This window comes from Cheilinus undulatus, linkage group 13 (genome assembly GCF_018320785.1).
Source record: "Cheilinus undulatus linkage group 13, ASM1832078v1, whole genome shotgun sequence".
NCBI lineage: Eukaryota > Metazoa > Chordata > Actinopteri > Labriformes > Labridae > Cheilinus > Cheilinus undulatus.
In genome coordinates, this window is record NC_054877.1 from 23,203,627 (window position 1) to 23,223,279 (window position 19,653).

General features: G+C 37.4%; 2 protein-coding genes across 3 annotated transcripts; one reads left to right on the top strand and one right to left on the bottom strand.

Annotated features, from left to right (window-relative positions):
• Positions 1-788: 788 nt before the first annotated feature.
• LOC121520044 (serine/arginine-rich splicing factor 11-like) lies at positions 789-8,164 on the bottom strand. The gene is made up of 12 exons (XM_041803266.1): positions 7,862-8,164; positions 7,354-7,487; positions 4,820-4,935; positions 3,347-3,421; positions 3,202-3,239; positions 2,980-3,113; positions 2,367-2,439; positions 2,159-2,278; positions 1,985-2,074; positions 1,777-1,848; positions 1,502-1,661; positions 789-1,385 (listed from the first exon to the last, which is right to left on the bottom strand). Exons 1-12 carry the CDS (start codon positions 7,981-7,983, stop codon positions 1,197-1,199), a joined length of 1,323 nt encoding a protein of 440 aa, XP_041659200.1. The 5' UTR covers positions 7,984-8,164; the 3' UTR covers positions 789-1,196.
• rpe65a (retinoid isomerohydrolase RPE65 a) lies at positions 7,450-18,602 on the top strand. Of its 2 annotated transcripts, none has more exons than XM_041803264.1 (14): positions 7,450-7,508; positions 12,448-12,530; positions 12,690-12,840; positions 13,794-13,901; positions 14,526-14,667; positions 14,751-14,898; positions 15,353-15,434; positions 16,692-16,824; positions 16,921-17,060; positions 17,147-17,276; positions 17,364-17,478; positions 17,765-17,859; positions 17,945-18,056; positions 18,141-18,602. In XM_041803264.1, the coding sequence occupies exons 1-14, from the start codon at positions 7,465-7,467 to the stop codon at positions 18,284-18,286; spliced, it is 1,629 nt and encodes a 542-aa protein (XP_041659198.1). In that variant the 5' UTR covers positions 7,450-7,464; the 3' UTR covers positions 18,287-18,602. The 2 variants fall into 2 exon arrangements, with proteins under 2 accessions (XP_041659198.1, XP_041659199.1); XM_041803265.1 differs by lacking the exon at positions 7,450-7,508 and adding an exon at positions 7,520-7,642.
• The last annotated feature ends 1,051 nt before the right edge of the window (positions 18,603-19,653 follow it).

Genomic DNA, 19,653 nt, shown 5'->3' on the forward strand with positions numbered 1-19,653 from the left:
TCATATTAAGATATAAATAACTGAGTGCATAAATACATTTGTGAATATTTTTTCTACTTCTATGTGGTTTTTATATTTCTTATGGCACATAGTTTTGTGAGCACTAAAGATCATTTATGTGTCATTTATATGTAAAGTCTATAATATTTATATATTAATCCAAAAATATACTTGAGTCCTAATCTTTTGTGTGCATTTATTACTTTTGAGACTGAACTAGCCTCATACAAGGCCAACAAAATTAAGACCAAAAAATTAGAGTACACCATGAATTAATAAAGCAGTGATTTTTTTAGATTAATGTAGCTGCTGATTATTTCTCTCTATTCACTGTTAAATCAAACAAGATTCCTTTAGGCCTGAAGGGATTTTTCCTTTTTTACCCATTATTGTAACTATTTCTCAATTAATTTTAACTCCTTGATAATATACAATTGTGGTACAAAATCAAATTTGCAGTGATTAATATTTTAGTCTTTTCTCCTTCACTCTCTCCAGGTTAGCAGTGTATATTTTTAACTTTCTTGTATCCTTAATAATCTTTGGATACATTAGGAAATATGTTTGTGCAACCAGTCACTGCATCTGCTCCCTATTATTGAAATGTAATTTTTGCATCTTTGCAAGATGCCAAAGGAATGTGAGAAATTATGTGTTTGTTTTGGTACTTTTCGTAAATACTGATTATTAACATGACTGAGTTTGAATTGTTTAAAGTTTGTAACAAGTTTTCATGTCCTCCTTAAAGTAAAGACATCCACCATGGCAAAAATAATTCAAACTCTTGGTTCACCAAATAGGTTTTATTACAAAAGAAACCCTGATAAAACATTTTCAAATAAAAAAACATCAGCTGTTTCAGCGAGGGGGGAGAACAGGCCTGAGCGACATACCACAAATCCTAACAAACCTACCAAACAAAAAACTACAATATGCAGAAAAAATAACACAAGTGTTATCCAGTTTTAACAAACTACGATTGTAAAGAAAACAAGTATTTTGAAGCGTTAAAGTCATGTGATGTCTTTGGGAAAAACCTGAGGCAAAAAAGGATTCTGCACTGAACGTTCACAAGAAAAAAAAGCATATAATTCATGTAACACTTAACATTTCAGCTTTTCTTTAGTTTGTAAAAAGTTGTAACGTGTTCACAATAGAAATGGAGGGATTATGACGGAACAAGCCAGAGAAATAATTTAATCACTGACATCCATGTCTTCTTCGTGGATATCACTAGCTCCATTAACTTTGGACATCTTCAGGAGCCGCGCTGTGCCGTTACCTTCTACGGACTGCGGAGACAAAGCAGAGTCGTCTGAATCCTTCCTTTCTTCGCGCTCATCGCTGTTGTAGCCTTGTTCCTCTTCATCATAATCCCTGGTAATCTGTGAGGAAAAGAAAAACAAATATGAAAGTTGAAGACCAAAAAAACTTGAGTCTTCTTTACATCATGCTGTGTTAGATTGAAAACTATTTGTAAAAGAAACATAACAAATCAAACCTTAACATCTCCTTTATCCCCATCTGATTTTCTCTCCCTCTCTTTGTCTTCACTTTTCTTTTTCTTGCTGGTGGAGCGCTCACGTTCATCTTTGCTGCGTTCTTTTTCACTCTTGCGGTCCCTGTCTCTTTCCCTGTCCCTTTTCTTCTCCTTCTTTTGTCTGAAAAGTTTGGAGAGGAAGAGACAGGTGTGTCAAAAGCAATCTTAATGTACCCACAAAAAAGACATTTGGCTAATTAGGTGGAAAATCAAACACTTCACATCAATGCACTGACCTTCGGGGAGATGGAGACCTAGAGATTCTCCTTTTAGGAGATCTGCTACCACTTCGACTTCTTCTACGTCTCCTGTGAAGCATGACAAAACAGAAAACTGAGAACTTCTCACTCCAACTATGAAAACTACAGTATGGAGATTGTGAGTCCACAGAAAAAAGGAAACCTGCTGTCTGTCTGAGAACACAAAAACCTCTGATGTACTCACCGGCTCCCGCTGCGTGACCTCCTGGCTGTGCTGTAGCTTTTCGGAGGCGTTCTGGATCTTCTTCTCCCTGAATCATCTTTCTTTCTGTCTCTGTGGATAAATTTGATGCAAAATCTCAGACAGACTCTGTTATTTTTATCTCCTTGTAATAAAACAAGCTGACCGTTAACCAACCTGGATCTGCTTCGAGATCTTCTGCCTCGGTCCCTGGAACGGGTGCGTTTTCTGCGTGGGCTTTTCGAGCGCCTTCTGTTTCTGGAAGTTGAACGGCGTCGTGATCTGCTCCTGGATCGTCTGCAACCATACATACAGACCCTTTTAATTTTGTCTGCAAACTACACAAAGCTTCAGCAACTTAAGATAACTTGTTACTAATAAATACCTGTGTCGTGAACGTGAACCTGACCTCCTTCTCCTGGATCTGGACCGAGACCGCCTCTTTTTGCTTTCTTTACCTAAAAGATAGAAAAGGAACCTTAGAAAATGCAGGGTATTGTCAAGGCCAAACAGAAAGAAATACTGTTGACTGCAGAGTAAAGCTGACAAACTGGAAAATAACAAACTAAAATAGAAGAAATAAAGTGTTGGCACCAAAAATGTACTGGGAGAGGATCCCTAAAACCCTAAATATGGCAAAACCTAATGTAATCATTTAACTTCCTTTCCTTGTAACTTTAAGAAATGTAAACTGTCATCAGAACTTCATTGCACTTTGTACAATATATTTTCTTTAGAGAACCTGTAAATACCAATTTTTAATATAGAAGTAGTTCATTTAAGGGGCCCAGCTTATTTACTCATTTGTCTAATACTACTTCTCTTGAAAAAAGCAAAAGTGATTGATTAATAAAAATGCAATATTTCTATTATAGTACTTGAGTAATCAACAGAGGAAGCGATAGAGTACTTGATTACAAAAAGAACTGATTACTGCAGCCCTGCCGCAGAGTCAGCATCCTGACAGTCATACTCATCTTAAATGTTTGTGCACTCACTTCCAGGTTCAATTGCAGCAGAAATAAGTGACTGGGCCTCCCTGACTCTCTTCATGGCCTCTTCGATTTCCTTATTTGATGCATCAGCCTTCAGGCTTGCGCTCAGGTTCAAACCTGCAGCCAAAGGATTCAGTCTAAACAAAAGAAGCATTAATTAGTTGTCATCATTTTTAGCAACACCCCTTATTAAAGAGACACCAGCACTTCTCTGTACTAACTTACTTAGGATCTGTCATGAGCTTCAACAGTTGATCAGCAGCCTGTTAGAAAAGGTGAGGGGAAAGGTTACAATTTGTCTGGCTTTTCCAATCTTACCTAACTGTTTTGGAAAAGTCACCAGAAAGTGCTGCTTAGGAAAAGCCCTCACCTGAGGATTCATATTCGGTCCACCAAATCCAAATGCAGCCATGGCATCCATGTTCGGAGCACCAAAAGGTCCCAGCTTTAATATAAAGAAACCACACATTAACATTTAAAGAAGCTTTACAAATTTCAAAAGTATTTAGGTTTGTGTGTTGTTTTTGCCTTTTTTAATTAGCTCCTATGATATTTATTCAATGCATCACTGATAAATTACTGTTTTCAAAGCCCGAGAAATTTGATCACAGTCGCCATTGCAGACAAGATTTTTTCCGCTGCCGTTCTTATGTCAAAGACTGCTACAAATGGAAGAATGAACTGTTACTCAAAGCTGCTGTTATGTTACTGTAACTCAATCATGTTTAGTGCTGCTTACTTGTGATGGACTATGATTATTTTCAGCCATCAGCTGTAAGTTCTGTTGCCCAAGCTCCCTCATAACACTCTCCATCCACCCAACCCCTGACCCATGCAACATCGTGACTCCAATTAAACATTTTCAAGGAGAGGCACACCGATCAATTTAACACGAGGGAGAAAAGATGCCATCCTGGTTATTGCCGCAAGCAATACCAGAATGCTTTAGGAGTAGCTCATAGTGCAAATCAAGAAAGGCACTTTTAACAGCTTTTCTCCATCATTCTGAGAAATTAGCCTCTGAAATGACAACAGGCACATGCTGTTTTGAAAAAACACCTTTTGTAGAGCATTTTTAGTTGATTTTAGTTAGTTAAAACAACAGATAAGCAACAGAGGTGGATGGAGCTAAGCATCACATCTCCACTGATCATTTTTTACTAATTTTATTAACTCCTTTACTCTTAGAATCTTTAGGAGCACGCACTAGATCAGTGGTGGGCAATTGGCGGCTTGTGGGCCACATGCAGCCACCCCCCTTACTCAGTGTGGCCCTCAAGTTGATTTCAAATATCTAGAAATTGTAAAAAATGGGAGAAACGTGGTGCAGTCTGCCATGAAAACATGAAAAATAGACACATCTATGTAACTATTTTTGATTAATAGTATATGTTAGCAAAATTAGAGACATAACTGGCCTTAACTGTCTTAAAAAATACAACACTGGATGCACTTGTTAAATAACCTAGATATGCAAGTAAAAATACTGAAATACCCATAAACTCCCATGTTTATTGCACTATAAAACACTTTACACTGGTTTAAATTCTGTGTCACACTTAATAAATTAAGCATTAGTATTTGAATGATGAAAGCTATGTATTTGTCCCTTTCTTTTAATTAAAAGGGCTGTCAACAAAAAAAAAAAATCAACATATTTAATCGCAATTAATCCAAGACATTCTATAGTTAACCACAATTAATTGCACCCTTTTATTGCATTTTTAAATTCAATTATTTTTTAAAAACTATGTGGCCCTCTCAGTAACCAAGTCACCCATCTCTGTACTAGATAGTAATGTATACACATTTTCCTGTAGCCATAGTGAGTTTAAAGGCTTACAGCTGAATTGGGGATGGGGTTGGGTGTAGGAAGAAGTCCTCCTCCTGGCAGAATTCCTGCAACAGCGTTAGCTGGAGCCAACAGTGACAGAGCTTTGGCCTCATCTGGAATAGATCCTATATTAAAAAAAACAACCATTAGTATAAATGACATCTAAAAGCAAGTAAAACACAGTGAAGACATGTTAAAAAGATAAAGAAAAAAAATCTTCATTTCTCCAAATAATGTTACCTTAAAGATCAGAGTAGAGTTCCCTAAATTCAATATAATGATTGCAGTGACATTACTTTTGCTGGAATACATCACACTACCCAAATGAACACTGCCAAGAATATATCACCTGAACATGTTTTTAAGTCATGAACCAAACGTTAGCAAGCACAGCTGCTTCTCCAGTTGGATGTGACCTCAATTTTCATTTAGACGTTTACTCAAACAAGCGACTCACGTCGGCGGCTTGGCTACTAAAAGCACACAGAGAAAAATCGAGATACAAACAACAGAGAGAACTTTAGGGGTTTAGCACCAACACTAAAAAAAACTATAAGTGTCTACTTACCAAAAAACACAAGCGTCAGAATTATTTTATGGCAATAGCAGAATTAAGAGTGGGTAGTGTTCCTGGTGGATAGCATTATTCTTGTATTCTTACCTGCTACTGCTTCAGTTAAAAAAACTTAAAACTAGCTTTCGTTGGATTATTGTTACCACAATCCAATTAAAAATATTCTTTCATTTGTATTAGCAATATACGACTGACTTTTTTAAAACAAAAATCTCAGAGTAAGTCCACACCCCCCAACAGCTTTTATGGACTAAAGATCATGACCTAAATACAGACAAACAACAATGACAACATATAAAAAAGAGCACAAAAGAAGAGATATAGCTGCAGGAGACAAAACTGTTGGATGGTATTTTCAGCAGGGCCTGGTATACAGGACTGACTGAGCCAGGAAAAAGAACTGTAAAACACAACAACAAAAGAAGACCACTGTTAAAGAGAAAGTATTACACCAACATGTTTGATGGTCATCAAGATAATGATTTTTTCATTTACTCCTTGGATTATCAAGAAAGTAGTGCAACTCTTGTAAAGCCCCCAAAAAATGAATGAAACAGGGTTAACTTCATATGTGTAGTGTTTGCTACATGTTTTATGCTTTGTGCTTCAGTAATAATTAAGAACCTGTGCCTCTGTATAGGCTACAATATGCCCTTAATTCTAAAAAAATCACATAGGTTTTGCATAAGACAGGGCTGTTGATGTTTTATTTTTAGTAATGTTGCCATGCCCTTTAAAATAGAAATCAATGGAAGTCCATTTCTCAACTTTGCCTGACTTCTGAACACTCAGTGAAGCTTTTGGTAACCTACCCATTTATTCCTGCTGTAAAACACTGTCAGAAATGTGTTTTATTTTTGTTAAAGATCCTAATAGTCTCCATTCATAATATTGAACAAAAAAATGTCACCCACCATTGCTCAATCATGCCTCGTAAAAACTTTTTTTTTACAACAAGATTTAGGTTCCCAACCTGGGGTCCAGGACCCCTTTTGGGAAGGGGCACGAGACTCTGTCTGCTCTGAGGTTAATAAAAGTAGATTTGCCCCTATTTTTGGAAATCATGATAGAAAACTTACAAAAAACTCAAAACGTTTTAGGGTAAGACGAAAAAATGTTTAGGACGATTATGTTTGGATCTAAACAAAAAAATAAATAAATAAAACTGACGTTAATTTTATACAGTGTATCACTCATTTTTTCATGTTGTCCTGGGGCGCTCGAGTGGGGGCTCAAGGGAAAAAAGGTTGGGAACCACTGATCTATGGGTCTTTTAATTCGATATACTGGTCTCCTAAAAGAAAAGTTACCAGCCTTATATATAACATTTCCCTGAAATTTGACAAATTATCTCCAGAGTTCACCTATAGAAGCAATAAAAGAGATTGAAAGAAAGAGAAAGAGAAGACATAGAAAAAAAGGGGGACACAAAAAACTGGGGTGGGACTTGAATGCTTGCTGGCCTTTGCAAATGTCTAGAATCCCCTGTTGGCAGGCAGAGGACCACTTTCAGTCATCGAGAAGGGGGCTGCTTTTGCCTTCTCAGCTACGAAAATCATACACACAAACACACAAATACAAGAGAGAAGTTTAACAGAGAATCGTACAAAATGGAGGTGGGGGGGGGGGGGGGGGGGGTTAAATGCATGTGGTAAAAAATTTAAATAACTTTTATTCTGAATTTTGAGGTGTCAGTGATGCCACTGCTTTGGACTGTTAACCCTCACATACAAAAAATGTGATTAAATACATCATCAAAGCAGTCTGTAAAGATAGTTGGAGTAAATGTTAATGCCAGAATAATTCAAATCATCTCACAAAGGCTCATGGAAGAAGAGAGATGAGACTAATCAAGCAAGCCACAAATGGAAGGGATGATAACCTTCCATTTACTTAACATAAATGCTTTAAGAGTCATGCCATTCAATCAGCAACGACCATTCATACAATGGAATTTAGCAGGACAAACCTTCTGCAAAAGGCACTACGATCAATGCTCTGTCCACAAACACAGTGTTGGTCAGATGTTGAGACACTCCAACAGACTCTGGCTCCTGGAACTTCACAAAGCACACCCGCGATGTCACAGGCATCGGAGAATCACTGTAGAGGAAGGAAACATATGTAAGCTGGAAGAAACACTTTGTCCAATTTCAAAACACATGAGCTACTTTATCTAGTGGTGGAAATAAACAGAGCCAACATTATAAACTTAAAGACAATTTTGTGAAACAATTGAACGATGCTACGCACGTACGGTAAGTCAACGTACGCTGAATGTGAATGTAGCATTATTTGTCGTTAGGCTAATCAACATGAAGTTTCTACTAGCTGGTTAGCAACGGAGGCTGTAGGCCTACATTTCTTCAGTGTTCTTTTCTAAGTGGTCCAGTTTGTTGGAGAGGTACACACGGTAATGTTTTACTAAAAACAATAAAACAGAGGTTGCAAAACCCACACCGTAAAAGTAGACTCACTCTGGTGGAAATAATTTTAGTTCTTCGATGGTTCCCAGAAAACCGAACAGAGTTCTCATCTGTTCAGATGTTGTGCTCGGTGACACATTCGTCACCTGGACTACCTTGGTGGTGTAACTCATTTTCCCGGATTAAACCCGCTCGAAAAGCAACACTATCTTTACGAAATACACTTAAAAGTGCAGTAAAGTTTCCAATGGGTTAGTTACCCGGCGTGTTTGTAGGTGATTAGCGAGCTAGAAGTTAGCTACATGGCGCTGTCGCAAACCGCCGCCATATTGTGATACCCGTTAACTGCGCATGCGAAAAGATGAAGCTCCGTCACTGATGTTAGTAACGTCAACATGGCTCTTGAAAACCATCAAGTTAAAACTATTTTCGTTTATTTGGCCTCGTTTATGTCAGGTAGAATTCAAGGCGATATGAAGTCTTTGTATAGATTAGCACGTCATTCTCCACGAAGGATATGAAAAGATTATAAAAAAAGAAAAAAGCTTGCTGCTCGTACTTTGGCTATAGCCACCAGAGGTCTCCCTTCCTCGTTTGTGGAAAAACAAGAACTCCTGACTGGGTCTAGAGAAGCAGAGAAAGTAGGACTTGAACCGTAGAAAAATCAATTTATTTTCCAGTTTCAGATAATATTAGCATACAGAAAGCATATCTTGTCTCCCTCACTTCTACCATTGCAGATTAGATTTGTAATCAGTTGCCAACCTCATATCATTTACAATTGAACAAGTGAGCAGAATTATCTACCAATGAGACCCACAGTATACAGTACATTTAGAAAGTATTCAGACCATCTTCACCTTTTCAATATTGTAATGATGCAACCTGATGCAGTTGAAAAAATGTCATTTTATTATCATTAATCTACTCTTAGTACCCATAATGGCAAAATTAAAACAGAATTTAAAAAAGATTGCAAATTAATCAAAACGAAAACACTGAAACATTACACTGACATAAGTATTCAGACCCTTTGCAACCCCTAGAAATTTAGCTCTGGTTCCTCCCATTTCTCTTGTTCATTGCTGAGAAGTTTCTGCACCTTGATTGAAGTCCACCTTTGGTAAATTAAATTGATTAGACGTGCTTTGAAAAGGCACACACTCCTTTATAGAAGGCCTCACAGCTGTGGAGATGGTGTAAAGTTAGACAAATTCCTCTTGGAGTTTGCAGAAATGTCAAAATAAAAGCCAAGTGGGCTTTCATGTGTTTTGCATGGAGGAGAGGTTTCCTTCTAGCCACTCTGCCATGAGAATAGATCAGTGGAGGGTTGCAGTGATGTTTGTCCATTTGAAATTTTGTCCCTTCTCCGCACAGGATCTCTGGAGCTCAGTCAGAGTGACCATCAGGTTCTTGGTCACCTCTGTTACTAAGACCCTTCTCCCCTGATCAGTTTGGCCTGGCAACCAGCTCTTGGAAGAGTCGTGGTTGTGCCAAACTTCTTCCATTTGAGAATTTTGGAGGCCACTGTGCTCTTTCTAACCTTCAGTGCTGCCAATTTTTTTGTAGCCTTCCCCAGATCTGTGCCTTGCAACAATCCTGTCTCTAAGCTCTGCAGGCAGTTTAAGATCTCATGGTTTGTTTTCTTCTCTGATACGCATTGTCAGCTGTAAGGCCTTTTATAGAGAGGTGTGTGGCTTTCCAAATCGTGTCTAATCAATTTAATTTAGACCAGGTAGACTCCAATCAAGGTGCAGTTGCAGTGTTGTTGAAGTGTTGTTGCAAAGGGTCTAAAAACTTATGTCAATGTGACATTTCAGTTTTTTATTATTAATTAAATTACAAAAATTTCTAAAATTCTGTTCTAACTTTGCCATTATAGAGTACCAAGTGTAGATTAATGACAGTAAAAATGTTGTTTTCAACTGTAGCATTGGGCTTGAACATGACAAATTGAAAAAAAGTGAAGGGAGTCTGAGTACTTTCTAAATGTTTTGAATAAATGCAAGAAAGAGGACTATGAGTTGCAATTCTCTGATGTCTGATTGTTCCAGTGTTAAGTGTTTTCTAAAAGTAGACGAAGTAATTGAAGTTTGTGAGAAGGAGCATTAAATGCACTGTAAATCCAAACAAGCTGAAAACACCTAGTATTTGTCCTAATTGATTACGTACAAGTTTGTAAGCTGTGGAAATAAATTTGTTGAGTTTGACAAGCTAAAATATATATTTCTAATATTTCTCGTCCTCTGCATTTTGCCCTTATGGTTTCAAAGTAAGTTAGTCCGATCATGGTTACAAGCCAATTTTTATGCATGGTTTGACAGAAGGAAAAGTAACGACAGTAAACATGTTGTTGTAGAATATGTGAAATCTTCCATGTATTTTAATCACATCATTCAAACTTTTGTTGTATTTTTCTTTCAACCAACAGTCCTTGAAAATATGCGTACCATATACTTCTCAGTAACGCTCTTCCAGCGACCTAGTAATTTTTAATCACAAGAATATTTCTGGCCCTCCACAACTGACTAATATCCACCTATTTTCTTTACATTTTCCAAGGACTTCTCCACAAATTTCCATAAACTATGTCCTTGTAACTTTGTGAGCTTTTGTATAAATTCTTAAGCCACAGGCCTGTCCAGGCCCATTCATAGTACATTCATGAACAGTATTAATACATTTGTACAAAAGTTATTTCTACACACTGCTCTTCCACTGAGTTTATTGCATCATTTTAATTTTTTTTTTTTTTTTTTGCTGTACTTGAGCTTACTACCACTGGTAGGCCTTGTCTAACTGAGTCAGTAACTTCACTCACGGTGCAACAGTGTCTACTGTCAAAAGGTATTCTGCTAAAACTGCAGATTAAGGAAAGAGTTTGAAATAATGAGTACAGTGACAAAAAGTAATTGAGCTCTTTTTACTTAGAACTACACATTTGCCCTGTCAACTCAGAAAAATAGAGCTTAAAAAGCTATTATGTGTTTTTAAGTTAACACAACTCCTTATATTTTAAACAATCTTGTACTGTTCAGTCTTACAGTGCATCAGACAAAACATTTCTGATGACCAAACCTTAAAACAGGGATTCATCTGGATCAGTAGCATATTCTCCACTGACTGGTAGATATTTATTACACTATACTGTAATGCTTATAAAAGTCTGTCCATGTGTTGATGGAGTAACATCACTGCCCTGTCTCTGACAAAGCAGCGTCTGGTGAAATGCTCCCCACTAATTGTGCATTTTCTCAGAAGAAACAATGCAGTGGTTGTCTTCAGTCTACGTAGACCATAATCCCTACAGCTAGATTATAGCTGCACTGAGACAAGCGAGTTAAGGCTTTTTGTAATCACACAAAAAGACAAAGTGGCCACGTTTCCTCCAATTAGCATTGTGTGAATGTTGTACAAGATCGCTTAATATAGCAGTGAAGGTTTACTGATGTTTTTTTTTATTGTTATTGCACAATAAATCTAATGTCTTTTCTATAAATAAAGCAAGAATGCAGCCTCATGGATGTGTTGCAATACAAAGAGATTTGGTCTCTGGCAAGTTCTTTCATAATCCTCTTCTTACTGTAAGTTCTCACCTTTAAAAATCTAAAAGTATGTAGCTGCGAAATAGTTGCTTTACTGTGCATGTTATAAAGGGATTGTAGGCATTATAAAAAGTTGTCTTAAAATGATTAGTAAATTAACTTTGACCTTTTTCATTTACACCTGCTATACATGTGGAGCTCATATGATTACTGAATATAAATCCATATTCACCACTGTAGACTTGCTCAATGCAGGTTTACAACACTGCAAGTGCACTGTTAAATGCACTGTTCTTAGTATGACTCAGCTTAACTATCCCTGTAAGCACAAAACCTGAACAATTGACACAGTTGAAAAAAACACAATCACATGTACTATTGCCACACATGTGCCAGTTCTCTGCAATTAATATTCTCCCCGATAAATCCGGTTTTACAGGGGTGGCCATGAGTCATCTAGCAGAGGATCGAGGCACAATAGGATTCTTGTTCACAGTGCGACATGATTGGCCAGGAGAAAGGTTTACAGGGCAGATTGTTAAAAATGTGAGGGGGGTACTGGTTTTATAAATACCCCAAATCCTGCAGGAGACCAGAAGCTCCAGGTTCATAAGTGACCACAGGTTAGGAGTTTTGCTTTGTGCAGTGCCATAACGGGACAGAAACATGGTCAGCCGGTGAGTCTCTGATAATTGTAACTAATGAGCAGGAAATTTCTCACTAAATGTTGATTTGCACAAGGTGACAAGTTGCTGGTGTATTTTAAATGTATCTTAGTTACTAATGAACTCAGCTTTTTGTTGTAAAAACCAGTGTGTAGTTTAAAGGTTTCTATTATTTTCAACATCTTATGCATAGGCCTTTCTCTAAGATGATCTTGTGACTTTTACATGCATTCAGTGGTCAGTGAGTCTGCTGCTTAGTAAGCTCCTAGAGGATTTAAAAGCTCATGATGAGCTATGCACTGCATGACCTGCCATAAACACATTTTAAATGACTTGAACTGGAAGAGACTTTCATTTGCACATTAGGGAATTTCATTAAGTCTAATTACTTGGCAGCAGTGTTGACGTCTTTACTTCTTGATAACAGATTTGAACACCCAGCTGGTGGCTACAAGAAGATCTTTGAGACTGTCGAGGAGCTGGCTGAGCCTATTCCTGCAACAGTCACAGGTTTGTTTGCATGTTTTAGACACAAATAGACTCTTAGCAAATAATTCTATGCCTGTTATATACTGATTTCACTAGTGGAACGAGTTATTTATGTTCTCTTTCAGCAAACATTAGAGCCCTTTTTACAAACTCGCGCTACTAAAATGTGTGTTTTTACAGGAAGGATTCCTTCGTTTATAAAGGGAAGTCTTCTCCGATTGGGGCCTGGACTTTTTGAGGTTGGAGATGAACCTTTCTATCATCTCTTTGATGGCCAGGCCCTCATGCACAAATTTGACTTCAAGAATGGCCAAGTCACCTACTTCAGAAAGTAAGGCCTGAATGACAACAGAGGTGTTTGGTTGTTTAAGCTACTAGCAAATCGCTGGAGTCAGATCAAAATCTGGTGACTCTATTTTTCATGATTGAATTTTTTCTCATAAATCAGTGCTATTGACTACCCTTTACATAGGTAAGTGGGTTTTAAGACATTTTAAAACAACAGGAAGTGTCAAAAAGATGCTGACTATGACCATTCAGTGTTGAATTAGTTGAAAAATTACAGCATTTCTTCATTCCCTGAAAGTGGTGATTTTGGGGATACAAGGTTTTGGCCTGACACCAGTGAAAGCTAGCATTTCTGCTGTCTGGGTGTTAATAGGTCAAATGAACATGAGCAGGAAACTATAACAGGAGTGCAGGGTCTTAAATGCTATACTTTAAGGCTGTAGGCTTTAAAATGCTTTAAAATCAGAATTCAAGAGTTTAATAATTATCCTGAAATTGGTAATTATACCTTGTTTTTACTTCAAACCAAAAGGCATGCTGTTCTACTTTTTACTTGTAAATAGGCACTTCTAGATTGTGGCATAACTTTTTTCAGGCCACATAAGTAAAATTAAAGACCTCCCATTCAACTACTTTATGGTAACAGGGTTTTTAAATAAAGAAAGCCCAATGTACAAACAACAGTAAGAAATACTTTGGCATTTTCTTTTCTTTGTTGTCACATTTTTGCCTTACCATCAGCACATACACGTAACTGTTAGTAGGTTAGAAAGTGAAGATGCAAAAGAGTCTTAAACATGTATAAAGAGGATCTTGAAAAAGGTCTTGAACTGTATCAAATATAATGTCAGATTTTCTGTGTATACTCTGAAAGGAGTGAATGTTAAAGAAACAGCAGTCCTCTGTGAACTGATTTCCTCATGCTTATGAAGAGCTAAGGGTTGTCTGCAGATACACATCTGCATTTAATCTTCCTTTACTTCTATCTTAATTCAGGTTTGTCAGAACAGACGCCTACGTGAGAGCCATCACAGAGAAGCGTGTGGTGATCACTGAGTTTGGCACCTTTGCGTACCCCGATCCGTGCAAGAACATTTTCTCCAGGTTGGTGTCACTGTAATTGTATATTTAAATGACCAGTGTATTTCAAAGCTAACAGATTTTTAATCTGAGATGAGAAATCCAAAATCAAGAAACAAACGTGGAAATATCCTGCCCTTGGCTCTTTCAGGTAGTTCATATTTCATTCAGAAAAAAAACAGAAAACCATAAAACAAACATTATTTCCTTTTGTTTCTGTTTCTCCTTTTTGGTTTAAGAAAATTAATAGAAAAAAATAACAATCGGTTTTTCATCATATTTTTTGTATTTTCTGATAGAGAAAGGGGGCCTGCTGCTGGTATTCTGAGAAAAAGCATGTTACATCACTAGTGTTCCATTCATTGATCTTCCTTTTTGATAAGCACAATAAGATGGATAAAAAATAAACATTTTTTCTTTTTTTCCAATTCTTTTTTGAAAACAAAAAGGGCAGGCATTTTCTGTATTTTCCCCATTTTTAAACGGTAATTGGGAATGAGTTTGTTTCACGAATTTAGATTTCTGATTCCATATTAAAAATCCACTGGCCAAAAAATACACTGATTGCAAACACACTGTGCCATCTCTAGCATCATCTGGGTACTTTTTAAAACATCTTAACATGATCCGAACAATTTTTGTTCGCAGGTTCTTTTCTTACTTCAAGGGTGTTGAGGTGACAGACAACTGCCTGGTGAATGTTTACCCCATTGGTGAGGATTATTACGCTGTCACAGAAACCAACTACCTCACTAAAGTGAACACCGAAAACTTGGAGACACTGAAGAAGGTATATCGATACAATTTCATCTTTGATTATGGAGAGCTAAAACAGATCATAACAGGTTAAAAATGTCTTAATTTTCTGTCCAGGTTGACGTTTGCAACTATGTCAACATTAATGGAGTGACAGCCCACCCTCACATTGAGAAGGATGGGACAGTGTTCAACATTGGCAACTGCATGGGAAAAGGAGCCTCACTGGCCTATAACATTGTCAGGACTCCTCCAACACAGAAAGGTTAGACTAGCACTAGCATCACAACAAATATCAACAAAATGTGCACAAGACAGCAGTGACCTCATCTCAAACTATGTTTTTAACTAACCATGTAAGTAAATGGTTATAAAGGGTGTGCTGCAACTGTTGCCTGGAGGCGTAAGGCTTTTTGTTGGCCACTAGGTTGACCAAGAGTTAGGAATTGAGTCCCCATTTCCATAATGTCCCCTACCATGGTTTGGCTTCAAAATGTTCCTTCGGAGATGAAAGGTGATACCACTGAGACTATGTCCATGTTTTATAGCAAATTTGTTGCAACACCTACTTACTGTGTCAATCCTCTGGAGACTGCAGAGTTAAAATACTTCAGTTTCCATCTTTAGGTAGTTTATTTTCCAGCATTGTTATTTTATTTTTACAAATGACAGCAAGAAACAGCTTTTAGTTATTAAAAAACTTTGTTTTTTCCCCATAGACAAGTCTGATCCCATTGAGAAGTCCAAGGTGGTGGTGCAAATCCCCAGTGCTGAGAGGTTCAAGCCATCCTATGTGCACAGGTGGGTACAGATGGAGTAAAATGTTTATTTCCTGGACTGAATGTTCATGGGTTAAGATTACAAGACACTAAAGGAAGACCAGTGTTTCAAATGGTGATTAGTGAGGAGATTTACTCTCTAAAGTTAGAAACTATCCTGTGTGTGAAGACGTGAGTTACTATGGCATCAGTAGGATAAAGGTGGTTAATTTAAACATTTTGGCCCAAGTACAGTCGGTTTTGATCTTGCGAACAACAGAACATTACACCCTATAGGTCGGCCAAGTATATCCCATGAGGGGATTTTAACCCTGAGAAGTCCACAGGCTATTTTACTATTTTGTCAGTACTTTTGATAATATATACCACTCAGAAAATGTGTTTTTTTCAGCACAACTTCAATTTTATGAAAAACAATCTATTTATTTCTCTCTAACTCTTGCCATTTAAACAGTTATACTTCAAAGTAGGAGGAAGTTGTCATTTCAAGAAGTAGAAATTAAGAAAATGTTGCAAATTTACACCTAAAAGTGGTAAACATATATGTATAGAACTAAAAATGAATATTTTTTCCCACAGAATATATGCATTTTTGTCCACTAAACAAGCCAAAGTTTAAAATAATTTATCAGTATATCAAGAATAGCATGGCATTCTTTGCATTCCAAGACTGAAAGTGATTCACAAGCAGAGTGAGTTAAACCTACAAAGATGTAAAAGTGAGCCACAATCAACTAAATGAAGAAGAATACAGTTACAGTAATACATAAACATTTTTTTCTACATTTTTCAATGTACCATATTTTATAACCACAATTACAAGGAGAATAGAATTATATAGACTGGATTTTTACCAGATCAATAATAATTAGATAGCAAAACTATAAGGAGATTATTTATCTTTTAGAAAAATGACTCAAATGAAAGTTATGAAGAAATAACCAGCACCAGACCTGTACAGTATGGACAACTGTACCCCATGTGTAAAATGGATTTTTATATCACATTGAAATTATCATATTTCCTGTTCATTTCTTTTGGCATTAGTCAAAACTGAAAGCGAGCTTAAAAATCACATTTTCCACACAAAGTGACTCCAATGCACAATGCGGTTTTGTTTTCATGTGATCATATGACAAAAATAGAAAAAAAAACTGTGGTTTAAGGAGTCCTTTAACTTTTGATTTTCTCCATTTTAGTCTGAATTTTTGTCTGTATTCCTAGTATTGCTAATGACACAGGAAGTCAAATATTTCCATTCTCTCTTAACTCTTTGTAGCTTTGGCATGTCAGAAAACTACTTTGTGTTTGTGGAGACCCCTGTGAAAATCAACCTGCTGAAATTCCTGAGTGCTTGGAGCATCCGAGGCTCAAACTACATGGATTGTTTTGAGTCCAATGAGACCCAAGGAGTAGGAACTTGTATTTTTTATTTGAAGTTCTCTAATAAAAAATATTTTATCTTCTCCAGAAATCTCATGATATTAACTTTAATGTGTATTTTACAGACCTTGTTTCACATTGCCAAGAAGGATCCAGGAGAGTACATTGATCTGAAATTCAAAGGAGCAGCCATCGGCATGTTCCACCACATCAACACCTTCGAGGACCAGGGCTTCATTGTTGTTGATCTCTGTGGATGGAAAGGGTGACTAAACAGCTTAATATTACATACTTGAACCTTCACATGCATATTCTGCCCTTTTGTTCTAAAATTGTTGTATCACTGTGTAGATTTGAGTTTGTTTACAACTACCTCTGGTTGGCCAACCTGAGAGCCAACTGGGAGGAGGTGAAAAAGGCGGCCATGATGGCTCCTCAGCCCGAAGTCCGCAGATATGTGATTCCCCTGGACGTCCACAAAGTGAGTGGCCTGCTTTGCTTGTGAACAATTTTTATAATGCAAATTCAAGCCTTATTTTATTTATTTGATGTCATTGTGAATAAATAGGAAGAGCAGGGCAAGAACCTGGTCAGCCTGCCGTACACCACAGCCACAGCGACCATGCACTCTGATGGGACAGTCTGGCTGGAGCCTGAGGTGCTGTTTTCCGGGCCTCGACAAGGTGCCAGCACTACATTTTTCATGCTGTTATGGTGGACATTTGCCTTATGAAATTTGCTAGAAACTTTTTGCTCAGTTTCCATCCTACATTTCATGTTTTTAAACCATTTTACCTTTAGATGTAATAGAAAAACAGCATTTTAGAGGTTGGCTGCTTTGCTGTGTAGCTGCTTTAAAAACCCAAATCACACGGCTGCTAGATTCACATAAAACAGAAACTTGGGAAATCTGCTGTGAATTTACTAGATGCATTTTAATCATGTAACCATTTTAATGTTATTTTCCAGCCTTTGAGTTCCCTCAAATCAACTATGGGAGGTACCAGGGGAAGAATTACACGTACGCTTACGCCCTGGGTCTCAATCATTTCATCCCAGACAGAGTAAGTCAACAAAAAGCCCTTCTATTAAGTAATACAGAGCAGGTTAGATAGGCTTTTTCATACTGTTTTTACTTTTTCTATGTAGATCTGCAAGTTGAATGTGAAGACCAAGGAGACCTGGGTGTGGCAAGAACCAGATTCCTACCCCTCAGAGCCCCTCTTTGTTCAGACGCCTGACGCAGTAGACGAGGATGATGGTACGTCACCAGCATTAGAAGGAAATCTAATGTTAATCATCTTTGTTGGACTACTTTTCTGATAATGTGCCGCTGTGCCCTCAGGCGTGCTGCTGACCATCGTGGCAGCTCCTGGCTCCCAGAGACCTGCTTACGTCCTCATCCTCAATGCCAAGGATCTGTCTGAGGTCGCCAGAGCAGAGGTGGAGTGTGGCATCCCTGTCACCTTTCACGGGATGTACAAACCCTAATAATGCTTTTTGTCATATGGAACGAAACGTAGTCCAAGCATTTCAAAGCCAGTAAATACAACTCAGAAATAAAAGCTTGGTTGTCAAAATGTATTTACATGTCAAGAGAAATAAAGCTTTTTCAGACAACGCTGCTGGATGCTCTCACTTTACTGTACAGTGATATGATTTTAATTGTTGGTCTAGTTGCTACATCTCACCTTGAATGTAAAGAAAATCTCACCATAAACTGTCAGCACTGATTTAATAAGAAAACAATGTGTGTATGCTATGTCATGTCAAGTGAGTATTTCATGGTTTGACAAATAAAAGTCATCAAAAGCAGAACACATGGTTGTGATGCTCATTTTTGTCACACTAACCAGCTATTTTCAGGGATGCCCAACAATAATAAAAAAAAAACAGACATCTAAGAAGTGATCAATGAACCTGACATAGATCACATGTGCCAACCTAAGGAGCGCCTGCAACTAACTGTTATGAGCCCAGGAACTGCTCCTCTTTGTGGCTTTTTTTTTTTAGAATACTTTGAAGCATAAACTATAAAAAGCATAGACTTTTGGAAATATTTCCTGACTGACACACTTCTGACACTTTCAGTGTTCATTCTACTGCTCTTTTTAGGGTTAAACATTGAAGTATGCGAGTATTTCTGCTTCTTTATGAGCAGATAAATTGACTTTTTAGAGTGCACAGTAAATACAGTCTATCCATCAGCATACATGTTTGAGATAATTGTAGAGATTTAGCTTATTGGCCAAGATCTTATCCCTTCCAAACAAGTAACCTTTCAATGACTGTCCTAGGTTTATTGTTCTTAAAATGTCTTGAAGCAATGCAAAGCAGATTAACTGCGTCACTGCCTAATGACTGTATCAATAAAGGAAGAAACAGTGCAATCAATCATTCTCTATACATCCATGTTAAGTGTGGATGTAGAGACCTTATACATGTCATAAGCTTGCATATTATTTCATTGCACATGACATTCGTATGTAGAAGAAAGCCTGTATGTGGTGGTATGGGCTATTGTGGTCAGATTGAGAGGATTTACTTCTGTTTCTGTAATTCTAATCCACTGTTTGTGCGTCACATATAAAACACTTAATTTGACTCACATGTTTCCTCCACAGCTGATGTAAGCAGAGGAAACAAAGCATCACACATTAATAATGTGGCTCAGGCTTGATTGCTACATACTGATGTCACGTTTCTATCCCAGTGCCAGATTTAAGCATTAATGAAATGCTCAGAGGAAAATATCGCAATGGTGTGTTCAGTAATCTCTCACACATGCATTTAGGCTAATTGGTCTGACGGATGCCAACAGATTTTCTAGATGAAGTTACGGGACCTCCAGGTTTTAT